The 17,828-nt window shown below is 50.4% G+C and overlaps 1 protein-coding gene across 4 annotated transcripts; it reads right to left on the reverse strand.

Moving 5' to 3' along the window:
• Positions 1–452: 452 nt before the first annotated feature.
• On the reverse strand, positions 453–17,731 carry LOC125979262 (tenascin). Of its 4 annotated transcripts, XM_049737280.2 has the most exons (27): positions 17,540–17,731; positions 12,800–12,946; positions 10,081–11,704; positions 9,469–9,732; positions 9,219–9,334; positions 8,871–9,024; positions 8,323–8,592; positions 8,065–8,250; positions 7,912–8,001; positions 7,589–7,852; positions 6,947–7,393; positions 6,023–6,295; positions 5,494–5,766; positions 5,151–5,423; positions 4,713–5,024; positions 3,589–3,861; positions 2,942–3,064; positions 2,726–2,869; positions 2,539–2,658; positions 2,335–2,472; positions 2,141–2,271; positions 1,937–2,069; positions 1,694–1,845; positions 1,509–1,605; positions 1,271–1,432; positions 1,042–1,205; positions 453–945 (listed from the first exon to the last, which is right to left on the reverse strand). In XM_049737280.2, exons 3-27 carry the CDS (start codon positions 11,666–11,668, stop codon positions 835–837), a joined length of 6,258 nt encoding a protein of 2,085 aa, XP_049593237.1. In that variant the 5' UTR covers positions 11,669–11,704; positions 12,800–12,946; positions 17,540–17,731; the 3' UTR covers positions 453–834. The 4 variants fall into 4 exon arrangements, with proteins under 4 accessions (XP_049593237.1, XP_068508851.1, XP_068508852.1 ...); XM_068652750.1 differs by lacking the exons at positions 4,713–5,024; positions 5,151–5,423; positions 5,494–5,766; positions 6,023–6,295; XM_068652751.1 differs by lacking the exons at positions 4,713–5,024; positions 5,151–5,423; positions 5,494–5,766; positions 6,023–6,295; positions 6,947–7,393.
• Between the last annotated feature and the right edge of the window lie 97 nt (positions 17,732–17,828).

Consider the following 17,828-nt stretch of genomic DNA (forward strand, 5'->3'; position numbering starts at 1 on the left):
TGAGATCTTTTCGTTCACTCTCGTTCACTGAAAACATTCGTTCTTTTGAACCCATCGTTCACTCACGAGCCAACACTATTCGAACGATTCGTTTGAATGAATCTTTTGAGTGAACTGATTTTAAAGATTCAGTTCACTTAAAAGAACTGGAATGCACATCACTACAGGCTACGTCTGTCCATCATCATCTTCGCCAGCTCAGTCACTCAAATGTGCTTTATTTACGCCGTGCCATCTCGCTATGATCCATAAAGAGAAAACAGAAAGTACATTAAGTGTTCATAAATTGTCAACAAAAGGCATACATGAGTTCTGGATCCCCCCCACCCCATACAAAGAGTCCAGTGGACGCTAACCCTAACCCCAAACCTTATCCTTAATCCAAAAGATCAGATCACACTGCACCAAAGTTTCCACAAAAATCTCAAAACAAATTTAGGGTAAATATCAAATGTCTGTTTAGTCATTTATTTATTTATTTGTGTGTAACATAACCAGTATACTTTATCGGCGATGTAGTTAAAGTAATGGTAGAAACTGGTGAACACTGCTACCTAGTGGCTATCAATGGAAATGACATGAACTTTTCTCTGACATTCTACAGTGCCTCCTACACAGTAAATAAAGCTCAATTTAACGATCGCTAATGCAGAGTTCAGGTTCAATTTTAACATTACAGGCCAATGATGATCATGTGGATAATGTACCAAATAGATGGTGAACAAATAAATGGTGAACAAATAAGCCCTTTGTCCCTGGAGGGATGGGCCCGAGCGTCGAACTGAATGTGTATGTGTGTGTTTTAGGCAAGGAGCTTAGTCCTCACATGCGACTCTACGATCTTTTCCTCCTGCTCTCAGGATTCCCAAAGTTGGCCGGTCGGAGTTTCATCTCAGCAAACTCGATGGAGGTCTCGTGGCCCTTCCAGTGGAACCAGTTGACGCCCTGTGGACCGCAACCATCACAACAAAATTATTAGTCGATTTAAGGAGCTTGTGTGCTCACCGCTCGTACGTCTCTGCGAGTCGACGTGTCCCGCACCTTACTGTGACTTTTGTCTCCATATTTTCCCATCAGGTTGACACGATGGCAGTTTTTGTACCAGAAGGCTCCCTTGTAGGACAAAGCGCAGTTGGTGACGGCGATGTCATTGTCGTTGTCCAAAGTGGAGAAAGGACGGCCCTGGTGGTAAGTCATGGAGTCACCTGATGAGGGAAGACACTTGTAAGCTTCTTATATTGATGAAAGAAAGAAAGAAAAAAAAGCTTACCTGCTGTCCCACTGTAGGTGCCGATGTAAAGTTTATAGCGTGTTCTGGGCTCTGCAATGGAGAACTTGTCATATTGAGCGTAGGCTGTGTCTCCAGCGTCCCTCAGGTCCACGCGCAGCACGTACTGGCCAGCGGAGGTGATCTTGTGAAGGTTGCCCAGACCTGCAACGGTCGAGCTGATTCGGCAACACCATCGAGCAGTAACACCCTCAACAAGTCGGAGGGAGAAGAAACGTACCCAGCCAGAACTCGTCGTTCATGTTCCCAAAACCAGCGGTATAGTTCTTCCAGTTCCTGAAGAACTCGAGCCTTCCATTTTGCCGTCTCAAGAAGACCTGTGGAAGTGAGCAACATGCTTTGGTTCCTTGTCAGAGAAGAGAAATGAATGCAAAAAGTCACTGGCAGTGCTGCTCAAATGCTCACCAGCCATCCGCCGCCATCCGTCTCCATGTCGCAATAGACCTGGATGAGCTGGCTCTCGACGCCGGCCACGTAGATGGCATACACGCCAGACGTGTTTTCCCCGTTCTGGAAGAGCTCAGCGCAGTCTTTGGGGTAATTGTGCAGATGGCCCACTGGAAACAAGCAAAAAAAAAAAAACAGTTTGAAACAGTTTTCCACCAGAATGCAGCACTGACAGGACTTTGGGATCATGATGGCGAAGACCTGTGCTAAAGACTGTGGTCCCGTGTTGGCTCCGCCCAGCTGTGGCGATGGCTTGCAGGTGTACCGTGTACTCTGTGGACCTGGCCAGCTGGGCCATGTTGTACGAAGAGGCGGTGGAACTCAGCATGACTTCCTACAAAATCGTTTGCGACAAATTATTACCGGTAAGTTGGCCTCGTGTGTCAAAGGCCGCTTGCGGCATACCCGGGTGGTGCCATCTGCTGCGGAGAAGGTGAGCGAGTAACCGCTAATGGCGGTTAGCGGGGGTCTCCATGTCAGAGTGGCGCTGTCCGTTTGAATGTTGACGGCCACCAGATCTCGAGGGGGGTCCACCTCTGGGAACAAATCTGGGTTAGCAAAGTTGCAACACGATTGATTTGATTTCCATCCGAGCCTACTGGTGGTGAATTGTGTCAGCACAGACGCGCTCATCTGCGCCTCCCTGGTGGCGAAGAGTTCCACTGAGTAGAGAGTGCCTGGACGCAGCGAGCCTATCTGCAACTCGGTTCCAGAAACACGCTCCACGATCGGGGCCACTGATGGGGGAGTGGGCACAAATCAACACGGAGACATTTTCAAGTCAAGCAGCACAACAGACAAACCTGACTCGGAATTGTACGTTATCACGTATTCGTCCACCGCAGCCACGGGGGGTTGCCATCGCAACCGGGCCGAGCTGTCTGTGATGTTAAGCGCCGTCAGACTTTGAGGTCGGTCCAAAGCTGTCGGGGTAATCCATAGCAACGGTCTCATTGGAAGATCTTCTCCCCGAGCGCTGCGTAGACTAACCGGTGGTTACGACGTCGCCGCTCGGCTCGCTCTCCTCCAGGCCCTTCACCGCGCTGATGGTCACCTGGTACATCCTGCCGGGACTCATGTTGGGCAGCAGAGCCTGCAGCACGCCGCCGTCCACGGTTATGCTCATCGGGCTTCCTGCGGACAAGAAAGGATTAGGACTCGAGTCCTCATCCCTGCCCGAGACGACTCGGGACTCACGAGCCTCACCTCCTTCAAATGGCGCGTAGGTGATATGATAATTGTCGACTGCGGACTGAGGCGTGGACCAGTGGACCACGGCTGACGAGTCGGTCACGTCGGAGAAACGAAGGCCCTTTAGAGTAGTCAGGCCTGGTGGAGGGAAAAGGAGTTAAAAGCACTTGAGAAAAGGTCCAAGGACTCAAAGTGGTCCGGCCTCAGCAAGCCTCCACCAAAGAAAACCAATTGGTAACTTGATCTAGAGGTTAGCAGAAAACCAAAGGATGAGACCAGAGGATTCCGAAAGATTAGTAGACAAGCTGGTTTGGAAGGGTTCCAGAGTTTAGTACAAACCATCCAGTTCTGAGAGGTCCCACAAAGTTCAACTAAGGCATTGGAACAAGTTTCGAAGAGGTTAGTTATAAGAATGAGGTTCCAGAGGCTGATGTAAAACCATTGGATCCACTTCGAAGCAGAGGTTAGTAGAGTAAAAAAAACAGATCCAGTTCTGAGGGCTTCAAGGAGTTAGTTTGAAACATTTTTGAGAGGCTCCAGAGGTAACAGATCCAGTTCTGGGAGGTCTGAGAGTTTCGTATGCAAAATGCAAATCCAGGTTCAAGGGGTTAGTGTGGAGCAGCAGATCCAGTTTTGAGAGGTGTGTAGTTCGGGTCGGGTACCTGTCTGAGCAACCCCAATGATCGGTTGGGAGCGGTGGTCCAAAGAAAGGCCGTAAAGTTCAATTTCGTACTCTGTGCCTGCCATGAGTCCAGTGATTAGCCTGGTCCGCTCAGCACCGTGGACAATGTGCTCCTGAGGACGGGACAATCTTTTGCTGTCCCGTAGTTTGATGACAAATCTGTCAAAGAGGTCTTCGTCCGCCGCCCACGACACGCGGAAACTGTCGGCCGTGATGTCGGAGACAAAGAGGTGCTCCACCTCGGGTTCTGCCTCTGGGCCGGAAAAGAAAGTTTGTTGGTTGGTTCATCCACTGGGGATCTTCAGACAGACACATTAGAAGGTTCCTCGGAGGTCACCGATCGGGATGCAAGTGCAAGTTAGTCCGAGCGGAAGTAAGGAAAAATGGAAGAGACAAAAAAAGCTTGTCAGAGAGTTTCAATCGAGTCACTTTCAGACGGGAGGAACCCAGTTTGGTGCCATGCGTCCTTCCTCCCGCCAGACACGCTTGCAGCGCATTCAAAGAGAATGCAAACGTCATGCTCAATGTTTTCCTTCCTCTGACAGTTTGGCTCCTTTCACTCGATTTCAGAGGTTCAATATTTTTTGTTACATCCAATTGTAGCTCAGGTTCAATGATAGCCCCGGGTTAGTAGAATGGAACAAGCTCCAGCTCCCATCGTACGCTGATGCCGAGAATAGAAGCACAAGTGTCCCTTTCAAACCATCGGAAGGAAAACACGCTGTCAAATACGCACGCAAACCAACGAGCTGGCTCGCATTTGATTTGGGGGGGAAAGGGAAAGAAAAAAAAAAAAAGGGACAGGAGCGCCACAATGCCTGCTCCTGCCAAGACCGCGTCATAGACGCTTAAAAGCAAATGAGAAGTGGAAACCAGTCTTCGTCATAAATCAGGTCGGCCGGCAATACGAAGAAGCCTCAGCAGCAAAACATGGCAACATGGCAGAGCCCAGTGACCGGCGTCTTCCATGACTTCAAAACAAATAAATCAACGGAGGCGTTGCCGTGTGGCGAGCTTGAAACAAAGAAACAAAAACTGAGCAAGCAACGATTCAGAGGTCAAAGAACTTGAAGTCAAGGTAGTTGCTTTCCCTGCGGTTGGTACCTGTGAGGGCAAGCGCGGTGAGGGGCCGAGAGAGGAGCCCCGCCTTTGACACGCCCGTCAGCCTGACCTCATAGCCTATCCCGGTGATGAGCCCCCCGATGTCCAGGTGGCTCTGGTTTCCTGGAACCTTGAACTCCTGAGGCTCCAAAAGCCATCCCGAGTCGGTCACCACTAGGTTAAAGTGGCTGAAAGCCCCGGAGGAGGACCACGCCGAGTCTTCCCGCGGCTGCCGCTGCTTCACGCTCCACGACGCACGGAAGCCGAAGGGGGTGACGTTGGAAATGGTCAGGTTTTCCACTTTGGGTAAAGGTGCTGGAGGGAGGGGCGAGGAGGTTGTTTTTGTCACCTAAGTCGTCTTGGGAAAGGCCTGTTCTGGTTCTCTCTGATTTTGTGGATTTTGGTTTCATGCAGTGAGCAAGGTGCGAAGCAGGAGGGTACCTGTGACGGCGTGGACAAGCGTGGAGGGAGTGCGGCGGCCGTGGGAAAAGCCGTAAACTTCCACGTTATAGCTCGTGGCGTCCATCAGGTCAGAGACGGTAAGGTTTGCGGCGTGGCCGGGCAAACTGAACTCTCGCGCCTCAGACTCTTGCTCGGCGTCACCGACACGGACAACAAAGCCGTCAAAGTGGCCGGACGCGATAGTCCAGCTCACGCTGAGGTTATGCGGACCGCTAGATAGCGCGCTCACCGGCCCCAACACGGGGGCGTCCTCTGAACACAAAGAAGAAGATAGCGGTTGAGGGGCGGCTCGGTGGTGGTGGTGGTGGTGGGAGGGGCCTACCTGTCGTGGCCTCAGCGAATAGCGGCGGCGTGTTGCTGCCGCCGGTGCTGGCGTACAGCTTTATATTGTAGTGTGTACGGGCTTTAAGGCCGGCCATGAGCGTGGAGCGCGCGTGGCCCGGCAGAACCTGACCCATGGCCTGCGAGGGCAAAGCAGACTCTCTGACTTCTACGACAAAGTTATCAAACGTCTTGGCAGCCGCCCGCCACGTCAGAGACACTCGGTCTGAGGTAACGTTAGCGACAACTAGCTGGGACAAATCTGGCTCTTCCGCTACGAGAGGGGAGAAAGAGATATACAGGAGATGCTTGTTAAACTAAAACTTTTTTCTTTTACATCACTGTGATGTCGTCCCTGCAAGGCCGTCAAAGGACTTTCTCACGCGACTCAAAAACTGCTGATGTCAGCAGTACGATGCAAGCTTAGAAGTCAGCAAGACGATTGATTTGAAGCGTACGAGATCCTTCGCAGGGACGACAGCACCATTTTTTTCTTCTAAAATCTCACTGGCGATTATTTTAAAAAATACCTGTGGTCGCAACGACACTGACAGCGCTCGTTCGGGCTCCTTTGTACGTCCCGTAGAGGAAGGTTACATAGTCCGAGGCGGGCCGCAGCCCCGACACCTGATGTGTCGTTGCGAAGCGGGACAGGTTGTACTCCCTCGGCTTCATCAGCCAATCAGAGTCAATAATCTCCAGGACAAACCCGTCCAAGGGGCCCTCGGTGTGGTTCCAGACCACCGAGAAGCTCTCGGACGTCACGTTGGACACGTTAATTTCGCCGAGCGACGGCTGAGACGCTGAAGGGAGAAAGCGCCGTTAGACATTTTGGGGCTCCCAAAATCCAAATTTTATCCAGCTCTGTGTTGACTTTGGTTAGTTTTGGATTTCTGTTCTTTGTCACGTTGCAATGGTCTCCGTTTCCGAGGGGGTGCGGCTTAGCAAAAGTAGACTGAACCAATCATGCTCTCGAGTTGTTCAAACGATTACGACAAGATGCTTTTGAGAAACGAGATCGATTTGCTTTGGCAGTCCTCGCAGCGTATCGATGCAGGGGGCGGGGCTGAGCGTCATGCACTTTGATAGAAGAATGGGACGCTTTGGGCTTTCTCTCTGCGGTTGTGGTTAGGCAGACGCGTGATTCAATGAGGTTAGGGCCATGTATGCGCGGCATGCGGCACAACAAAAGAGAAAGTTGGAAGGAAAATCAGTCAAAGCTGTTTGAGCAGCTCAGCAAATAGTTAGACTCCACAAAAAGTTAGCGAGACTCAGCTTTGAGGTGACATTTCTGAAAGGCAAGCACATCTTCCTTTTTCTTGAGGGGCATGCTCGCTATGATCTCCATGCACTGACGGCTCATTCCAAGCTTCATGAATGTTGATGACATCATTGAGCAATTTGTTAGGGGAATAAAAAGCTAGCGTGGCAAGGCACGGGAATGGACCTGGTACCTGTGGTGGCTTGGCCGTACACGGGCTCCAGAAAGGTGTCCCGGTAGAGGGGGTACAGGACCACCATGTAGGTGGTGTTAGCGTTCAAGCCCCACAGGCCCAGGCTGAGCGCGCCGCCCGACACACTCAGGTTCTGGCTCTGCGCCATATCGTCCAAGTTTGTTACCTCCACCACAAAGCTGTCGAAGTCGCCGCCCAAGGGGCTCCAGGAAGCCGTGAAGCCGTCCCAGGTTATGTCGGAGAAGGTGAGGTTGGCCACGGAGGGCCTCGCTGAGGGCCCCACTGAGGGGCTCACTGAGGGCCCCACTGAGGTCCCCACTGAGGTCCCCACTGAGGGGCTCACTGAGGGGCTCACTGAGGGCCTCGCTGAGGGGCTCGCTGAGGGCCCCGCTGAGGGCCTCGCTGAGGGGCCCGCTGAGGGGCTCGCTGAGGGGCTGGCTGCCTCTGCTGGCCAACAAAACCACAATCACTGCAATTTTTGCACACTTGAGTTGACTTCTTGGGAGCCTTCATTCCATTCAGTGACCTCCATTCAAGTTTTACGAATTCAAATCATGGCTAGAAATGTTTCTTCCCCAAAGTTCAAAAGGACTCCAAGAGTACCTGTGAGGAAATCAATGGGTTACGGTGCCCCCCCGGTACCTGTGGATGCCACCAGAGTGACCGGCGAGCTCATCCTGTGGCCTCGTTCGGCCGTTAAGGTGACGGTGTAACTCGTTGCCGGCGTCAGGTCGCGCAAGACGAAGGTCGTCTCCGAGGCGGGGATCTCCGCCTCCTCCACTTGTCCGTCTCTGGAGACGTACACCAGCCGGTATCGGGACACCTTGGCGTGCGGCTTCTTCCATCTTATGCGGATGGACGTCTCCGTAGACTCGGCTTGCTCCAGACCTTGGGGAGGGTCCAGATCTGAAAAGAAACCATCAGTCATGAATCTGATTTTTCGTCAGGTTCATGATGTCACTCACCTGTCGCTGCGTTTATGGTGGTTGGGAGGCTTTCCCGCTCATTCTTCACACTGGTCACGCCAATCCCGTATTCGGTCCCTGGCTTTAGCCCTGGACAGCCACCAGAGGTGAAAAAAATAAATAAAAAAGTGTTGGCCTCCCCTCTACACTTACCCGTAATTGTGGCCGTGGTGCTTAGTCCCGGTCCTCGCGGGAACATTTCCTCGCTGTGGGCAGCGCCAGACAGCGGGCTGTATTTCACACGATAGTTGTCCACGTCGGCCTGATTGTTGCGCCACGTCAGGGTTATGCTGTTTTCTGTCTGCAGCACGGCCAGCAACTCCCGGGGGGCGTCCAGAGCTTCACGCCATATCACACTCTCACTTTAGTCATCCGAGTAGCACGGAAGCAAAACTTCGGGATGGAGCCCACCTGTGGTAAAGGTGACGGTGGCCGGCTCACTGCTGACGTTCTTGCTGTGGGCCACCAGCGACACCGTGTACTCGGTGTCGGGCTTCAGGCCTTCCAGGCTGTGCTGCTTGTCCGGCGGGAAGATCTCCACTTCGGCGCCCTCGGAGGAGGCTCGGCTGGGCTTGTAAAGCAGCGTCACCCGGTCCGTCGGCGCCGCGGGCTCAGACCAGCCGATCAGCGCCGAGGAGTCGCTCACGTCCAACACTTGGAGCCGCTGCGGGGCGTCGATGTCTGCAGACGGGAAGAGTCGCGTCATCAGAGACCGTCGGGTGAGGTCAACACTTTGAAGGGGTGTTGAGACTGAGTCAAGACTTTAAAGAGCCAAGGAAAACACTTTGTTCAAAGTTGACAAAATGAAATCCAAAAGACACAGTTAATAGTTCCAGACAAAAGTCAGACAGACTTGAGCTCAGGCGTGACCTTGAAGTTATTATTAATAATATTCAGGAAGTTTAAATGTTACGGAGCTAATTCCCCAAATTAAAAAAAAAAGGTAAAAAATAACTCACTGGTTGTGACTCGTTGGATCGTCGGTGGTCCCCTGGTGTTGTTCTTTATAACACTGATGGACACCTCGTAGTCCTGACCCGGCCCCAGGCCAGACTGGAGGAAGCGGTTTTGAGATGAGGGAACTGTGCTCACCACCTTTCCATTTTCTTCTTTCTTAAAAAAGAAAGAACACCCAAAAACAAGCACAAATCAAACAAGTGTATGAGACATCATTTTCCATATGTTAAAAGAAACGCTGGCGACTAAATCAAATGCATGTTGTGTTGAGCAAGGATTTCCATGAAAAGGGCCCGCTTTAGCACCTCGCACTCATAAAATCCCGGGGAAAGCGTTCAAAGGAAACCTACCATGTTGCGGAAGTGGATCTCCCAGCCATCGAAGGGAAAGTTGAGCTGCTCCCACACCAGCTCGATGGAGGTCTCGTTCACAGACTTGAATCTCAAAGCTTCTGGTTTTGGAAGAGCTGCGAAGATTCAAACCAAAAACCATTGGAAAAACATTTGGGAATTTTCCTAAATGAGCTGAACAGGCTAAATTTAGAATAGGTTGAATTGATGGGAACTGGTCTTTTTTTTCCACATAATAGCTTTTGGGTACCTGTGGCTACGTTGGCGCTAACCGGCACACTCCTCTCGTTGCTCAGAATGGCGTAGACCTTGATGCTGTACTCCAAACCCGGCTCCAGCTCTTTGAGCGTGGCCGTGCTTTTGTCCCCGGGCACGGTCAAGTCCAAAAGGAGCCCGCCGGGTTGGGTGGGCACATACGTGACCAGGTATTGCGTCACCAGCATGTCGTTGATCCAGGATAAGTCCACCGTCTCCGAGGCGACTTCACCCACGGTGAGATTCTTAGGAGGCGACACTGGGAGGAAGAAAAAAAAAAAAGGTTCTTATGGTCCATTGCGCACAAGCTAATGCAAGCTCCAGAGAAACATCTGGAAGTAGTGAAAGAGATGCCGAAGATAAAAAAAAAAAAAGTGCTCACAAGTATATATTTGGGGGGAGCGATTTTAAAAAGGCTTCCGACCATATATTAGGTAAGACAATTTAAAGCGGTGGTTATGGAAGTGGCTTTAAGGAGCCGTAACGTGCGGGTCAGCAAAGTGATTTGCAATAAATTACAGAATGTGGAGTTATTAAAAAAAAAAAAAAAGTGCCTACCCACATATGGGAATGTGACAATAAAAGGAACACACGAAACCTTGGTTACCTTCAGAGCAGTCTTCTCGGATGTAGCCTTCGTCGCAGATGCACTGACCCTGGACACAGAGTCCTCTGTTGTGGCAGCCGTTGAGGCAGCTCCTCTCTGCACAGCTTACCCCTTCGTACCCGCTTTCACACTGGCACTTTCCCTTGACGCAGCGCCCCCTGCCGTTGCACTTCTCCGGACAGGTGACCCGGGAGCAGTCGCGGCCCGAGTAGCCGTCGTGACAGACGCACACGCCGTCGCGGCAGTGGCCTCGAGCCAGGCAGTCGTTGGGGCAGGCCTTACGACCGCAGTCGTCGCCGGCAAAGCCTTCATCGCACACGCACTGTCCGTCGAGGCAGCGCCCGCGATTGCGACAGTTGCGGGGGCAGCTCAGCAGGGCGCAGTCGTCACCGGTGAAGCCGGCGTGGCACTTGCAGCGGCCCTCCACGCAGTCCCCGCGACCGTAGCAGTTGGCCGGGCAGGTCCTGACGCCGCAGTCCTCGCCGCTGAAGCCTTCGTCGCACACGCACTGCCCGTTGACGCAGCGACCCCTCTGCAGGCAATCGCTGGGACAGGAAAGGTCGCCGCAGTTGTCTCCTCGGAAGCCAAGGTCGCAGGCGCAGCGCCCGTCGACGCACTGGCCTCGGCCGTTGCAGTCGTCGGGACACGCCAAGAGGGCGCAGTCGTCGCCTCGGTAGGCGGCGTCGCAGATGCACATCCCGTTGAAGCAAGCGCCGCGATTGTTGCAGTCATTGAGGCAAGCGAAGCGGGAGCAGTCGTCGCCGCCGTAACCCGCCGCGCATGCGCACCGGCCATCCACGCAGATGCCGTTACCGTGGCAGTCGGCGGGACAGCTGAGCTGTCCGCAGGCCTCGCCGGAAAATCCGGGCTCGCAGCGGCAGCTTCCGTTGACGCACAGCCCGCGAGCCAGGCAATCGTTGAGGCAGAGCAGCTCGGAGCAGTCGGAACCGGTCCAGGGCTCGTCGCAGACACACTTGCCGTCCTCGCAATGGCCGTGGTCTTCGCAGTTTTCAGGGCACTCCATGTCGGTGCAGTTGCTGCCCTTCCAGCCGGGCTCGCACGTGCATCGGCACGTCTCGGCGCTGTAGTTTCCGTGGCCACCGCACAGCGGACCGCTCCTCGCGTTCCTTGCTGCCTGGGCTTCGCAGCAGACGCTCGCGCCACCCCCGCACCGGCTCCTCAACGCCGACACTTCGCTCTCCAGCATCTCGATGCGGCTCAGCAGGTCTTGGACTCGCGGCAGGTCGGCGGCGCAGCCGCAGGCCCCGCGAGGTATGTTGATGCGGTGGGTGAAGACGATCTGGCTCTCCCTGTCGGCGGGATGGTAGCGGCCGGAGGTGACGGCCGTTTCCGTAGGCGCCGTGCTCTCCGTGGCGTCCAGGTCGACAGAGCACAAGTGGCCAGCGGGGACGTTGATGTTGTAAACATGGTTAAAGACCACCGGCTGGCGGTCCGCACCAGATGAGGTGATGTTGTTCTCCTGAGGCAAGTGGCGGCGATGCCGGAGTATTTTTGTCACGAGGCCGGCGGATGAGAAGCCGAGCAAGGCGCTCACGAGGAGGCAGAACATGTGAACTCTTGGGGCCATGCTGCTTCACCTTGAGACTCGGCGACGTAGATTGATCTGGAATGGAAAATCAGGCTGAATTTGAAAAAAGAATTTTTTTTCTAGCCAAATCCAGCCACAAAATGATCATTTCTGAAAGAGCATCAAACAATTCTTGGGCGTCTTGGACTGCCGTTTGACGGAGGGCCTGTCAGTGCTCCCCTTTGTCATCCAGCTAAACACGGCCGGTAATTTCTTCCAAACGGTCGGAGCCGAGGCGCAGGTATGCGGCCTCTCTGGATTTTATTGTCTTGGCCTTTCACCCCATGGCTGGCTTGAACCTCTCTGTGACTCTGTCTAACACATTTAGTGGGATGAACCCACCCTATGACGGCAACAGTGTGGTCAAAGTCCAGTCAGGTGCTGGCTGGTGCTGAAAATTTGGACCGGCGAACGCTGAAATGGCAAATCCACGAGGCTAACGATGCATGAAAAGCAGACATGCGGCTGCTCGACTTCAGTAAGCTACAATCCAGAGATTGCCGTCGCTTCCCACACTCTGGCAGACGGACGAGAACTTTCCAGCCTGGAAAGGAGATGCCGGCCGGGAATGTTGGAGCTGCAAAGGTTGGAGCCGGCAAACGGTGCGACTCGCTCCATCCGCCATCTGCATCCGATCTCCCGTTTTTAAAAAGTGACAAAGAGCTTGTGATTGCCAATCGGCCGAATTGCATCTGGAAGTCATTTGAATGCCATTCAGTGAGGCAACGCAAGAGCTCATTAACAGATTTCTCCATTTCCTGCTAAATGTAGTCAAATAGTAATAAATTCGGTTCATGCGCAGGTTCTGGACCGTAACAAAACTGTTTAATTGGCTAAAAAGCACTCGGTAGAACATTGTATTCCAAAGCACGTTTACCCAAAGCAGATTTACCTTTATTTTGATTTTTTTTTAAATTAATTCATTATAATTAGTTTGAAAGTTTCATAGAGAGCTGAGAAATATTATAATCATATTTGTCTTCTTTAAAGCAAAAAAATGTGCCTTGCTCTTTGGAAAATCAAGTTGTGAAATGATATTTAACGTTTTTATTCATTCAATTTTGAAGAATTCAATTCATTTCAAAACACACATTTCAAGATTAGGTGTTCATGAAATGGTTGCTGTCCTACCATGCAGCCTTTTTGTCCCTGGCGGTAAAGTCTCCCTCACACGTGGACGGACGACGATGACAGCATGATGGTCCCTCCGCGGCAAGGTGTCGGTTCCTCGCTGTTGCCGCTCGGCTGCTTTGCGACTGAGAGCGGGATGCAGAAATACTAGAGAGAGGCGAGAGAGTGGGAGTGAGTGTCTTTCAAAAGTGAGGTCAGAGAGCTGCTGCCTCCACACTTCAAGCGTTCCCCCCCCACCCCCTCCCCTCCCCACTGAAGCTGGGATGTGTTCAGAACATCACACAGTACATCCTCGATGCACTTTGGATGCTTTGCCGATTATTCTTTGTCTTGTTACGGACTACGGTAAATAAATTATTAGTGGCTCCACACTCCAAGCTTTAATAGCGCCATTCGCTGGTCTCCTCGCTTAGCGACTACACCGCAGCGTTCCTGGGGATCGTGAGAGAGCGAGCAGCGCTTGTGGTCGAGAGGAGGAAAACACAAGAATGGCAGGAGAGTGATGTCAGATTTCGCTTGTTCCGCATCTGACACATTAACTCCACACCCAGGATCTTCACTAAGCGGCTCTTCATGTCCCGTCGATCCCAGATGAGGCTTGGTGGGCAAAGTATGGCTGGTGGGCCGTAGACTGCCTTTTGCGACTGTCAAAAACATCTAAACACACACTGCTCACTTGGTTGAAGATAATTTGATGAAATTTGTTCAGGCCAAAAGACTTACTGTACGAGGTTCCACAAGGGACCCTCCAATTGAGCTGATTCCAGACCACCAGCTGCCGCCATGTTGTTCATCTTAATGCGATTAGCACCAACAATTAGCATCAATGTTTTTAATGCATCTGCTTTGCATTTGCACAGAAGACACCCCTCTGGGAAAATCCTCATTTGATCACCAGACTTTTAAATCGGTAGGAAAGAGCAGATTAAGTGGATTTGTCACTTTTCATTGCAGGAGGGCCAACAAAAGCAAAGCAAACAACATGTCTGGATTTTATTAGCTTTCACAGCAAAAAAAAAGCCGCATGCGTTTGAAAAGCGAGTTGAGGCAACCTAAATTTGCTGTCACTGTCTGTCACCGTTCATCAAGTCAAATGTTCTCCGCGGGCTCTGGTGACGCTAGCTCGAGCAGGCAAACGGGTCACACGCTACTTTAAAGCACCACGTAGCCTGAAGCAAAAAAAAAAAAAAAGGCCGGGTAGGGCTAACGACTTGTGAGAAGCACAAGTCAAATATGTAAAAAATATATCAAACAAAAAAAACCCCCAAATATTTAAATAATCAAAACAATACGCAAGCAAGTGATTCAAAGTTGCAGTAGCCGTGGCAGCGTGACGGTAAGACCTTTTGGTCGCAGTCCCCCTTGGGCCATAAAGCACAAGAGAGATGAAGCCAGAGCGGCCCCAAACGCTACCCCACACCCCGACAGGTCAAAGGTCACCACTGTGTAGCCGTTCCAACTACTTCAAGCTGAGCAACAACACCGGGCGGTGACGAGAGATGAGCTCATGCTTTGGCAAAGGTGAGTCACGGACATCAAGCTGGGCTCTTGAAACCACTGGAGCTTATATAAATATTATTGGCAAGACACAAGCTAGAAATACTTTTGTCAGGTATCGGTACTTTTACTAGAGTGACAAAGCACAGCAGTGACACAAAAAAAAGTCTATGGAGCACTCATTTAGGCATCGGCTTTTCCATCTGGACTTTGTTGAAATATTTACGAACGTTCTCTTTAATTATGCAGCCGCCACAAAAAGGCCCGGAGGCCACACACGCAAACACGCTCTTTGCAATTGACACGCCACCAATCAATCGTTTATACTGTCATTGATTTAATTGACTTTGACATCATCTATGGGGCTAGAATATTACAAGTGAGAATGAGAGCGTAACAGTGCTACAAGGGAAATAGTTACAATAAATTGTTTTCCACATGGCTGGCAGCGAGACGTAAACACTGAGCAGAAGCAGAGCGGCAAACATGAACTAATATGGATCTCTTTTGTGTTTAAAGATATGAGGAGTAATCCGTCGCAGACACTTGAACGATGGCTCTGGGCTGCAAAGTGTTTGTTTAAGAGCTTGGCAAAGCCACCGTTCCTCAACAAGATTGAATTCTGTTGCTGGTATAAAAATGAAATGTCGTATTGATCTTAGTGACGGGGATTTTCCAATGACAAATCATTAAACACGGTGGCCCGAGGCGCACTGGTGCTGACCCCGTGGTCCGAGAGTTTAACGGGCCTCGAAAACTGTCACTGAACCAAATGTATTTATTTATAGAGCATTACAAGATTTTTTTTTTTTTTTTTACATTGTCTCAGAATTTCACGTATCACGGGTTGGTCTGGAATGCATTCCCCACGATTTCCTTTCCAAGTAATAACATCCATCTGACAAGTGTCACGGATGAATTATAACTGCAACGTTCCCCCTGATGCTCGCCTCATTCAATCCAGCTGACGTCGCCATGGGAGACGTCCGGCTGGGCCGGCCAGCGTGGCGACTACTCCGGCTGGCCCGGGTTAGTGGCGACTCAGCACTTTTCAGCCAGCAGCTGTAAAAGTCTGCGGTCTGACTTGGAAGCGGACTTGGAAATATTTGAGCGGGAGCGTCAAGTGATTGTTGTGTGGGGTCCACCGTTGGTCAAATAAAAATATTTGTGGGGGGGAAAATATCCTAAGGATGAGTGAGGACGAATGCTAATGCTAACACGGTGAGGGACGATTTATGGAGGGCAAATGTTTTTCGCAGTCAAACACGATCCGCTGGAGTTGCAGCGCAAACATAAGACTTGAAATTGATTTTCTTTTCAACAGAATTTCACTTCAGTTCAATTGTGTTTGTGGTGTTCTTCAACAATGCCATCATAAATTAACTCGACATTACCGTGCAACCTACAAGCAAATGTTTACTGCATGAGTTCATGGAAATTTGGAAAGCTCCGTTCGAGGCAAAGAAAAACAAAACAAAAAAAGACAAATGGGATACAACTTAATAGTCGTCAAATGGATTTAGCCGACAACATACAAGAAGAACTTAACAGACGTATGAGAGAGAGAAAAAAAGAACTATCGGGGTGTTTAAAGTTAGCAGCTGCATGGACGGGACACCTCTGCCAAGCAGCTGAGAGGATTTCGGGTGATGTCACACTAGTTGGGCTACCGGAGGCCTCGCCGCATAAACACGTCTAGTGTTAGCTTAAACAACGTACGCCTCCCCATCAGAAGGAATTATTGGCGGGAGGTGAACGGAATGTAACCAAATGCTCTGCAAAAACAATAAATAAAGCAGCTGCTAGGCGCCTCCACTGAAGCATCCACTTTGTATTCATTACTTGACTAGCCAACAATAGCAAGACACTTTTAAGAAGGTCATGTGATTTGAAGCTGGGGGGGGGGTTGATGCCTTTAGGCCTTAGCTGCAAAAACGTCATATTGTTGTAGTTAGCGCCTGCTAAATGAAAAATGAGTGCTTATTGGTCAGATGTCTAGTCATGGATTATGACACGCATCAAGATTGGGATTATCACAATCAGATTATCAATCAAAGTCATACTTACAACCAGTGAAATCCGGCTTTGAGTGTGAATTTTAATCTCTTGAGATGAGATGAGAAAGATCCAACCCCCAAAACGATCCAGAATGATACAAGTGCTAATCTGTCCGTGGAGGATTTGTTGATGTTAGTTGGCGTACGGACAAAGCTGATATGCGAACGTCCACCCCCACCTTAACTGGGTTGAGGCTGGATTGTAAAAATATCAATAGTGCTAATAAAGCATCAAATGAGGTCAGGACTTCCAGACAGATTAAGTTTCATTAGCCCAGTGATCCTTGTTACGAGCTACATGTTTATAAAGCGCCCTTATTTGGTGTCTTTTATTAGCTCTACTGCCACAAGCCTTTATTTAGACCCATTTAATCACTATTTGTTCCACTTTTACAACCTCCGTTTATGTTACACGTTTTCATTCATTGTTTGAAATCCTCGGACGCAGTTAGAGGCTAGGTTGCTCCATCATGCACTAAAGCTCACAGTCCAGGTGGAGGATGAATCAGTGGAATTGACAAGCTGGTCACGCAAAATCCATCCCAGACGGTCTGCGAAACATAATCAGGCACCGTTATTCCGCCTTCAGGCTTTAAATAGAATGACGGACGTCGATTTGAACGAGCGCTAACGCTACGTGCGATCCGGCGTTGAACAAAAGGCCCACTTAATGGTTTGGACATATGTTATATGGAGCACGGCGCGGGGAGGCCGACCGCCTGTATCCTGTTTTTAATTATGTATCGACAAGACCTCGGGGACTGTCCTGCTTTTATTGCAAACGGGTCAGAATGGGAAAACTTTAAACATGGTCGGAAGCGTGGTAGGGTAACGCATGATACCATATCACGTGGATGCAAAGTTACTGATAGGAGATGGGCAAACTGAAATTTGAATAGATGCTAAGGTAATTATTAGGACCTGACTGATGGACTTAGCCTTTGATGCTTCTTGGGTGTGTAAATTTGCAAATGCAGAAAGCTATCACTAGAGTTTTCCAGTTATATGTAACATGATGTAACCACCAGGAAACGCTTTTCAACTTGCATCACCAAACATTTACATTTCCTCTGACCCATTCCTAACTTGGCTGCCTTTGAATGGAAACGTGGGTTGAATTATGATCAGTAAATATTTAACGTGGAAACGTTCCTGCCAATCGGAGAATAATACAGCTGGTGTTTACCTGTAAATTGTTTTGTGTACAGTTGGACAGCACGACTGGCGAGGGCTCCTGCTGAACCATTGAGACGTTCATAGCGCCCTCTGGCGGACAAAGCTGGAATATCACTGATACCGCACATGTTAAATCGTCTGGTCGCCATGTACATCTTGGGTACCTAGGACTTGGGACAGGAAAACAATTGTTACTTTCATTTGTATTTCCATGATGCAAAAACTGTTCAAGCATGTTTGGTGTCAGAAGAGATATAATAATAGATAGAATGACTCTGTTGTCGACATGGTCGCCAGGG

Source organism: Syngnathus scovelli, chromosome 13 (assembly GCF_024217435.2).
Source record: "Syngnathus scovelli strain Florida chromosome 13, RoL_Ssco_1.2, whole genome shotgun sequence".
NCBI lineage: Eukaryota > Metazoa > Chordata > Actinopteri > Syngnathiformes > Syngnathidae > Syngnathus > Syngnathus scovelli.

Excerpts from the sequence above, each read along its gene's own strand:
- LOC125979262 (XM_049737280.2), bottom strand. The coding sequence starts at position 11,668 with ATGGCCCCAAGAGTTCACATGTTCTGCCTCCTCGTGAGCGCCTTGCTC. Across the intron at positions 9,733-10,080 it reads CCGAGAAGACTGCTCTGAAG|TGTCGCCTCCTAAGAATCTC; the intron begins GTAACCAAGGTT and ends TCTTCCTCCCAG. Across the intron at positions 2,870-2,941 it reads CTACGCGCCATTTGAAGGAG|GAAGCCCGATGAGCATAACC; the intron begins GTGAGGCTCGTG and ends TCTTGTCCGCAG.